The following is a 10123-nucleotide window of genomic DNA, read 5'->3' on the forward strand; positions in this document are numbered from 1 at the left end:
ACCGCCGCCGCCGCCGCTGCCGCCGCCGCCGCCGCCGCCGCCGCCGACGTCAACGTCGACCGCGATGTTTCGATCCGAAGAATGCGTATATCGCGAAAGTCGCTCTCGCGAAGTTATTGTATTGAATAATATTACTTTTGTCTCAAAAAATACAATATTAATCGACAGAAAAAATATACAGTTTACAACAACACATTTCAACCACGTAATATATTTTCCTACCGATAAAAAAAAATTATGACGATCAAATAATATCGATGTTATGATATCCGAACAAACTCGCGAATGCGGTTTCGTTTTGCGATTCCGATCGAAAGTGAGGGACCGCAACAGTTACTCTCGCCGTCGTTTCTCACGGTTTCGAGGTTAAACTAGAGACCGGTCGCAAAAATAGAGAGAGGAGCGAGTCGGGGATGCAGTCGCGCAAGAGGAGAAAAGAGACAGAAAGAGAAAGCCCTCCCTCCCAGAAGTCGCGCCAGCGACCTTCTTTTCCATTTGTCGAGGCTCAACGCGAAAAGGCTCGTATGCTCTATCTCGCGAAATTTACACTTTCCACAAATTGAGAAGCGAAAAGCTACACGAGAACAAAATACGAAATCGAAAAAAAAAAATTAGCACATCTTTTCTTTCTCGTCGATATTTTCTTTTCTTAATCTTAAAATAAATGGATTTATTTTTTTACAGAGTGAAAAATGATTTTAAAAAAGAAACGAACAATAAAACAATTTTTTTAAATATTTTTTTCTACAAACGAATAAAGTAATGACATAATACGAATTGTGCACAGAAGAGAGTAGTTTTTTTTTATTACATGAGTGTGTTTCATATAGAGAGGATGTGTCTGAGAATCGAGAGGCACGTCCTATTTGTAAAGAAATGATTTATAGGTTCGGGGACGTTCCACGTAGTCGGAGGACAAAGAGAAAGATCAAGAGAGGCCGAGAGTCGTTGTGGAGGAGTAAAGAACGGCGAAGAAGGCCAGTGGCCGTCACGGTATTGCTTCTGACGCTGTTCGCTTTTCCCTCCGCGCACAACACAGTGTACACGTACACGGTGGGATCTGTGAAATCGATTCGAAGCGTGAGATTCCAAATCACGATATCGCAATTAGTCCGCAGCTCTCGGATGTGTTTACAAGAAGCTCATGTTTCGCGACCCAACTGAACCGAGTTTGAAACTTTATTCGACACGCAAAAAATCAAATCAATCCAAATCGAATTTGATTTGACACTCGAATAATTTTTTTTCTTTCGGAAAAATTACAAAAACAATAATTTCTTTTTTAGAAAAATAATTAACATATTCATTCATTGTTAAACATGTGTCTAGACGGAAGCGATCTTTCGGAAATTAGTGAAAAATAAAAGTTGAATTCACGATTTAATTAGAAAAAAAAAAACAACATGCTATTACCTTCGCAATTTTCCCACTGCTATGCTTCATTCTATGCCGCAAATTATCACTTTGCGGTGTTAACTTTAAACAAACATTTTGTGTTCTAGTTCGTTTAAATTCGCGCAAAAAAAAAAAAAAAAAAAAGTTGCAAAAAGTCACAAACAGTAACAATTCGTAGGTGATCATTCGCAGCCGGTTTGTGGCGGCCGGAATTACATGCGCACCCTGTACAGCCTGCCGGGGCGGCGAGAGCACACACAATGTGTGCGAAACGGGGCTGTGTGGCCTCTCTGCTCTGTTGTGCTCCTGCCGTCCGCAAATAACCTGCACAATCGCGCTCGCGGCGGCGAGAGAGCTTCGGTTCTCGGGGCTTTATTAGAGCTCGACCGTGTGACAAAAGCTCGCCGTCGCCGCGCCGCGCCGCGCGGCGACTTCAACCACTGTTTTCGGATATTTAGCGCTCGACGCTCCAAGAAAACGCGACTGACACGCCGTTTCGCGCTGCATGTACTTTCGAAAAAGAGAAACTTTTAATATCTTAAGTTCTGGAAAACGTTTTCTGTTTTAACAGAAACGATAGTTATTCGAAAAAGGATATTTTTTTTAAATGGAAACAGCGATGCACATACATATGAATTGAAGAAAAATAAGTTTTAACAGTCTTTTTAGTTTTTGTTCACGATTATCATAAGAAAAAGAAAAAAAATACTCTTTTTGGCTTTGAAAAATATGCGAAGTATGCACCGCTTTCTCTCGCTGCCTTTGTTTGTATTGTGCCGCTCGAATGGGTAAAATTTTCTGTAAACTAAGCCATGAAATATATTGCCGCATTTTTCGTCAAGTTCTGATTTTTGTCTCTCCGGATTAACAACTATTTGAAAAATCAGCCGCTGTGATGCTGAACTTATCTGAAGAAAGTGGTATTTCAAAAATTTATCTTTTGTTCAATATCCAGTATTTTATCTAGTCGGATGGTTGACTTCGGAATGATTCGAGAGAAATTGAACAAATTTTTAAGATTTACGTTATTATCTCACATTTGCTAGAAAACAATGTTGCTCTTTATTTAAATATTTTACGACACATTGCGGTACACAATTTTCTGGAAAATATCCGAACGCACGGGTGCAGGTGAGTCCTCATCATGCGATTGCACCTGCGGGGCTACAACGCGAGCGCACGGATGAGTCGCGCGCGCGTTGCGAGTTGCACCTGCGCGCGATGCGCGACGCGCGCGCTCGCTCGCGGACTTGACACCATTGCTTTGTCCCTTTTACTGCAAGATTATGGAACGTGCGAGCGCGCGAGCGGGGCGAGTAAGCGGGCATTATCGCAGAAAACTGGTCGGCTGCCGTCGCCGTCGTCGCCGCCGTCGTCGCCGCCGCCGCCGCCGCCGCCGCCGCCACCGCCGCCGTCGCCGCTTGCCTGCTGCTTGTCAAGGTTACCGCCGACGCGACAGGTAGGTCGCCAGACAAGAAGTCAATTGAACGCGCAACGTCGAATGTGTCACGAGAACAGGAGAAGGGGGAAAAGGATTTAGAAAGAGAGGAAGTCGCGAATATTTTACGGAATTCGCTCGATTGTACACGTGTAGCGGAATTTTAGCGGTCGTGTTTGCAAACCACTTTATGCGCGATTGTGTTTATCTCTCCGCTTTTGTTAGCAATAATTACAGACGTCAACAGGCGGCGTTCCGCTTGCGACGCACGGAACGTGCGGTGTATCAAAACCAAATAAATGCGTTACCCGAATTTTATAGACAAAGCGCATCGCGCTGCAATTGACCAATACGTGCACGCGTTGTTTTCGCATCGTGCCATTTTTCCCTTCTTTTTTTTGTTTTTTTTTTGTTTTTAACGGCTTCAATCTATCGTAACGGAAACGGCCGTTTTACGGCGACAATACATTTCGACGAGTACTCTCACTTTCCAATTCGCGAGGCAAAATGCGAAAAAAAAAAAAATACAATCGCGAGAAAGAGCAGGAACCAAAGGTTCCTGTTATGATCAAGGTCGTGATGGATTTACGAGTCCTCGTATTTCACGAGGTCTGGTCGTGAAGAGAAGAGCGATACGAGCCCGGTAGCAAACCTACAGATAGATATATACGAAAAAGTTTCACTTTTTCTAACATTGCATCTTCCGATTTCGTAAAAAAATAAGATGAACAGAAAAAAAAGAAAATTACAAATAAGCAATACACTTCTCACGAAAAAAACTACGTTTTTATCAATCAGATAACCACGACGTTAATAAAAATATATAAGTATATATTATTCTTGTATCACACACAATGTAGTTCAAAATGTAACTCATCTTGAAATGCAACGCTTTTATTTTTTGTAGAAATATATACATATTTTTGTATCTTTAATATTTGAAAACTTTTTCTATTTTTAAATTCCACGCACAATAAAGGAATGCCATTCGAATGGTCTTCCGAATTGAAGAGGAGCCTAAACGAATTACTGTTGGTACCCGCGAAATTTTTCGCCGATGCCGACGTTATTGCATCGCGCGCACGCATCCATATTACAACAGATGTGCGCGCGCGATTCAGCCGCGCTTTCCGGTGCAGAGAGCGAGCGTAAAATTGAATTTTTTCGCTCGCCGGCGACGACGGACTAATTCAATGCGTTTCCCGGATTGATTCGCGCTCATGACGGCCAGCCACGAAAGCGGCGCCGTGTCCGAATTCCGATATTAAATCTTTCTGACTAAACGATCGCTACTCTCGCGAGAAACAGATCTGCGTTATTTTATTTTGTGTATGTGTGTTTTTTTTTGTTTGCGCTTTTACGTAATTTCCGACGCCGGACACTGTTCACAGTGGCAAAAAATCTATTTCCCGTGACTCAAGTTACCCGATTTGCGTCACTGATAGTTTTTTTTTTATTTTTTATTTTTTTTTTTAACATGCGATTATATCACTTTCTATTGAAATTCTTCAACAATCGATTTCCTTTTTGCCCATAAACTGCGACTTTTGCTAGTGACTTTGTTGCATAATTTTTTATGTATAAGAACAACGTCTCAACAAGATGAAGAGACGTTGCAGTTGCAAAGCCACGTCGACATTTGTAAAGGAGCGAAGAAGCAATTAAAGCGAGCGGCTTCTCATTTCGCGATCGATCGCCGACGACATTTTCGTCGTCTCTCGGTGCTGCTTTTTCTGACATGAGAGAAACCATCGATCGATCCAGGACGAGAGCGGTCCAGGACGAGTGGGGGATCCGAAGAGGACGACGTGCTCTCTTGCAGGCAGCTGCGGCATCACCTGCTTGCGGCGGCAGCTGGCACGGAGTTCCGTCGCCGCGGCTTGGTTCGAGGGCCTCGCCGTCTGATCGCTCGTTTAAATTACCCCCAACGTGTAGGCTCGGAGTTAACGTAACCCCCGCTGCCATTTTATCGTCGGCGCGCTGTCCGCAATTAGTGACGATAAGACGTTTTACGCCAATTTATCCACGACAAAGAACATATAAACAAAGAAATGAGAAAAAGAAAAATTATCTTCTTCTAAATATAATATTAAAAGACTATAATAAATGTTTGAGGTATAGCGATACATGCAAAAGAAAAAAAAACACTTTTTCTCGGAGTATCTACACTGAGAGGGTGAATAAATGTTGTATACAAGATTCGCTCACAGAAACGGCCTTTATCAGTGTCGCTTATCAAGTGATTTTGCATCCGGCTGGAGAAACGTTTATTTAGGCGCGTAAACGAGACGTCAAATGTGTGTGTGTGTATTATCGGCGTCACTCGGTACATGTCACGTCAGCGAATCCACTCCCGAATAGAGAACCGGGGTTCCGCTATCGGGGATTCAATCGACGCGACGACGACGACGACGACGACGTCGACGCCGACGCCACCGCCCGTCGCGGGAAAAACGCTATGCTTTCGGAACCGCAGTTTCCGCTTTTCTTCCTTTTTCGCGCGCGCGTAAAAGCACTCGTCGCTGTCGCGCGTTGTGATATGAAAATTTTATTCACGGCTTAGAGAAACTCTCTCGTGCGATATTTCGATGAAATCGTTCAAACAATGATGTGACGTATTTATAAGCACTCTAGACTAGACGCGACCGACAGACACGCGCGCTATTAATTTTGAATTATTTTTCATTTAATTTTTGATGTGCGTTCGTCGCAATTTAAAAAAATCTGAAAGTTTAATTAATTTTGACGCACACGTCGCACAGAATCAAGTTGATGACTCTATCCAGCGGAGTTTTGCGGATTTTTTTTGTTTTTTTTATCTTGCCGAACGATGCAAGAAAAGGGAGGGCTGATTTAACGAAGCTAATCAATTCCCAAAAGGATCATTCTCTCTTTCAATCCCGGCGCGGCTCTAACATCGATTCTAATTTACAGAAACGCGATCGCACGGCACGCGATGAAGATGGTTTCGTGTTTCTTGCACCTGCGAGCACTAGCAGTACCAGTCGCCGTCGAGCATACGCTTCAGGAATGCGTCGGCTTGACTGTATACACAGTGTATCGAACTTACGCAGAGATATTAGAGCTTCGAACTTCGAATGGAGAGCATTCGCGTCATCACACATGTGTCGCGAGATTTATTTTTTAAACGTATTAAAAGTCTCTTACGACCGAGTTTTTAAACTCTGTTTCAATTTCAAAAGAGTTTCGTTGATATCTATCAGTCGTTATAAAATGAAGAATAATAAAACTTTAACGATTTGTTTATTTACAAAAAAAAAAAAAAAAGAAGCAACAAATTACGAAAAGACGCAGTTGTATGAAAGGAAGTGCGCGTTTTCCGAGACACCCTGTATATGCCGCCGCATCCAGAGATGTTTGCGCGCGAAATGAAAGAAAAAAAAAAGATATTCTCGCGTCCGACTCGTTACGCGTTCCAGCGCAAATGGATATTAATTGCCGAGGCCATTGAGGAACTTGTTGAATTAACCCTTACATGAATATGTAAAATCTTTAAGGACACGGAAGTCATCCTGTCGCAAGTTCCGTAGTATCGTCGAAGTTGGAGTTAATGTAAACCTTCTAGTATGTGTTGCGTTAACTATCTATATGTTCGTAATTAAATTACAACGTAATGAAAATATAATAAAATTCTCAAATACATGAGAGAGAGAGAGAGAGAGAGAGAGAGAGAAAAGAAAACACTTTCTCAAATTAATTACATAACTGTTTTTTTTTTAAATACAACCGTTATTTTTAATGATGTGTAGTTTATTACTTTTGTGCACATATAAATAGACAAAGAAGTTCGTCAAAAGACGAGAATTGATTTGAAATCTCGAAAATTCTATTTCGACGAAACGCGTGGAATCGATAGTTTCAATGACTGCGTTTAGCAAATCGCCAAAAGACGCCAACATACAATTGTCCGTGAACGAGAGCCGTGCTTGTGCAATTTACTGCAATAGCGCCCGGAGTCAATGCTAGGACCTTGCACTCCACGTGCACGCGCGTACATTATTATAGCATGCACGTGCGCATCGGAAGATTGTGTGCACAGGGACGCGGTGGGAAAAAGCACGGATTCGATTAGATTACATTATCGCGTGATGATGTGCTGTGTATTGTACGCTTCTCGAAATGTATTTAAATTTCAATTCTTCTCTGGCATTGGTTTTGTTTTTTATTCATAGATCACAAATAATACACTGCAGTCGTGTTAATAAGCGTGACATTGTTAGATTTCAAAACGTTTTTGCGCGTAAACGGAGTGAAATAAAGATTTTGTTCAAGAAAAATCGTGCGGTAGAAAACGAATATTGAGACCGATATTCATAGTCCGTTCTTATATTGAAGATCGTCTTGAGTTTATCGTAAAATGCCGTACGGTCCATCTCGTTTACTATAGAGCATCATGAACTTAAGACGATCCTAAATATAAGATTTGACTGTGAATACCCCGGTCGAAGTACTGGAACGCAATTTAAATCGGATTTAACAACATCGTATCAATTTCGAGCAACGCATCTTGAAACGATTAAAAAAACAAGAAGTTAAAACTTTACAAAATGTTTGAGAGTTAATTTCTCGTTTATGAACGACGCTTGATAAAAAAAAAAAAAAAAAGAAAAAAAAACCCGGTATAAAGTGCCGAGTGATGCGAAATCGCTAAAAGTGCAACTTTAGCGAAAGCTCGCTTCTTTCTCCCCCTCTCTTTTCTCCTCTCGCATTTTCCTAAGTCAGCTCGAGGGAATAAGGTCGAGGCGCGCTTCAGTCTCGTCCATTCGCACGCTATAGGCGATCTTCGCTCGGTTTACAGGTCGACGAACTTGTCCGATATTAAAGAAGGGCTAAACTCCTAATTAAGAGAGCCGATAAAATCCAACGCGCGCACTTTTATTGATCGCGAAGCTCGATCTCCGATATACCTCGCGCGCGCGCCAACGTCATCGGGATCGACCGCAAGCCGAGATAAGAGCCGTTTTCTTAACTCTCGACCTTTTCGTAACCCATCCAGCGCGGAATATTTTGAGAGAGCATCTTATCTCACATCTAACGAATGAACTTCGAACGATATAGGAGAATCGTGGAGGATCAAAATTTACGAACGGTAGGTTCTTGACAAGTTCTTGTGTTCAGTATAATACACCATATATAGTTAAAAAAAGATATTTAAATAATATCGCGTCAAATAAAACATTTATATAAAATCCGAAGATCATCACCAACTGCGTCTTAAAGCGAACACCTTCTGTGTGCGATCGGATGCAAGATTGAGCGTGGAGCGGCCGCTCGCTTCTTAAAGGTAGATAAATCAAGCAAACGACTTCACACGACAATACGTCATTCCGCACGCCATGGGAGTCGGAGAGAACTCTATATCGTTGTGTCGCTGCAAAGCTAGAAGTGAATTCAAAACCCGGGGATTTTCGCGATGCAACCCGCGCGCGCGCGCGCAAGAAAAAAATCATAAACGTTCCTTTCCGTTGCGCACGGCGGGAAAAGCGCGGGAAAAGCCGCGAAATTTTCTTCCGCGGCTAACGAGGCGGGAGAGAGCGGAAAAATGTTGTCTCCTCGTAAATATTCCCGGTTATATATATGACCATGATAAATATGTGAACAGTGTCGTAATACAAATACTGTTATAGAGCTTTTGTTTTTCGTCACGCGATTTTTTTCACAATGGCGGAAGGGAGAGAGAGAGAGAGAGCGGCGAATTTAATTCATTCGTTATAAAGTGCCAATATTGGAATATCCGATGTTATCGGCGTTGCTCTTTTTCTCTTCCGCGCGGGCACTTTACACGTTCTCAACACACACACACACACATAATTTTCAGCTAAGAATAACAATTCTTCTCCAAGTAAATTTAGACGGTGGCTCTTGCTTCCCCCCTTTTTGATAAAGATACAAACTTGAGAATGTCGTGTAATTTAATGTTTTTTTCCGGACACGTTCCGGAACTTTCCACAACTTTATCACAATGAGCGTAATGGAAATATAGTACCAAAATATCATTAAAATATATAGAGAACATATTTTTATTTACAATATGTTTTTTTTTGATAAAAATGTACACAAAAGAACGCGTACAATGTGCGTGTAATGAATAAAATAAAAGTTTTCGCATTCACACACACACACACACATTTAGTAAGCGTTTTATTTACTCAAATATATTTTCTATCAAATTATTCATGTGTGTGTATACACAACCGCACGTGATCAACTTTCGCGACAACAGACATAATACACAGTAGCATTTTCGGGAAGCACACACAATTTGCTTTCGGGATGTTAACGAAGTCACGTGAGTTGGTCGTGACTTTTTCATACAAGCTAAACAGCGCGTGTTTCGTTGCTTTGCTCGCGCTGCGGCTCTTTCCGTAAGCCGCAAAAAGCGGAAGTCGGGACTCGCGCGGAACGTGGAAAAGGGCAAACGAGTTTTCTTCAGTTTGCTCTCCACCAGAATACACCTTGCGAGTGATCTACGATTGCCGTTCCTTGTTGCTCCACTTTCTACGGGAGCATCGTCTACGTGAGCGCGCGCGAGCGGTAAACGTAGATATAAGCTCCCCGCGTCCACAAGTAAGGAAAGAGAACAAAAATAATACTTCACCGCGGGACTACTACTTACTTTCCTCGCTTTTGAACGTTTCTAATAGAACTTGTACGTTTTAGAAAGATCATTGGAATTATTCTCGGTCGCGTTTGCTATAATCAAAAACAATTTCGAATAACGTGAAATACTCGACGCGAGTTTAAAATGAATCAGAATGACGGGAAATCTTTTGAAGAAACAATTCTTGAGAACTTTCTAGCTCCTTCCACAAGCGCCTCTCTGTTCAAATTTCAGAAGTTTTCACAGATATATTCGCAAGTTTCAAATATTAGGTTTAAAAACATTCGCGGAGAAAGATCTGGTCCAGGTGATGGAGTTCCCAAAATACATATTATTTATTCAGAAGTTAGAATTTGAAATAAAATTAGTGTAAATTTGTATTGTATTTTAATTTCTTTTGTACACAAATCTTGTAATGTTTTAAAAAAAATACTGAAAGTAAAAGAATATTTTTTCTCAGTGTTGCTCTTCGACCGGCCTTAAATAACTAATTATAAATTTGCTGTGCCACAATAGAGTAACATAAAAAATATATTTTTTTTTGTTTCAATTACTCACCAAACGACACCGAAGGCCCCGTAGCCGATGGGTCGGTCCGGCTGGACGGGATCCTGGGCAGGCGGTGGGGGCGGGGGTGCGGGCGCTGCGGGGTGATAGTAAGTGGGGGG

At 41.8% G+C, this 10123-nt stretch overlaps 1 protein-coding gene across 1 annotated transcript in view; it reads right to left on the reverse strand.

The window, feature by feature from the left end:
* The window catches only part of LOC109857464 (serine/threonine-protein kinase NLK), a 78277-nt gene that overhangs the window by 66593 nt on the left and 1561 nt on the right, over positions 1-10123 (reverse strand). Inside the window, exon 2 of the mRNA XM_020433772.1 lies at positions 10014-10123. This exon is cut by the window's right edge and continues 25 nt beyond it. Coding sequence (XP_020289361.1) covers positions 10014-10123 — 110 coding nt within the window. The remainder of the gene's footprint in view (positions 1-10013) is intronic.

This window comes from Pseudomyrmex gracilis, unplaced genomic scaffold (genome assembly GCF_002006095.1).
Source record: "Pseudomyrmex gracilis isolate BER0280 unplaced genomic scaffold, ASM200609v1 scaffold_160, whole genome shotgun sequence".
Lineage (NCBI taxonomy): Eukaryota > Metazoa > Arthropoda > Insecta > Hymenoptera > Formicidae > Pseudomyrmex > Pseudomyrmex gracilis.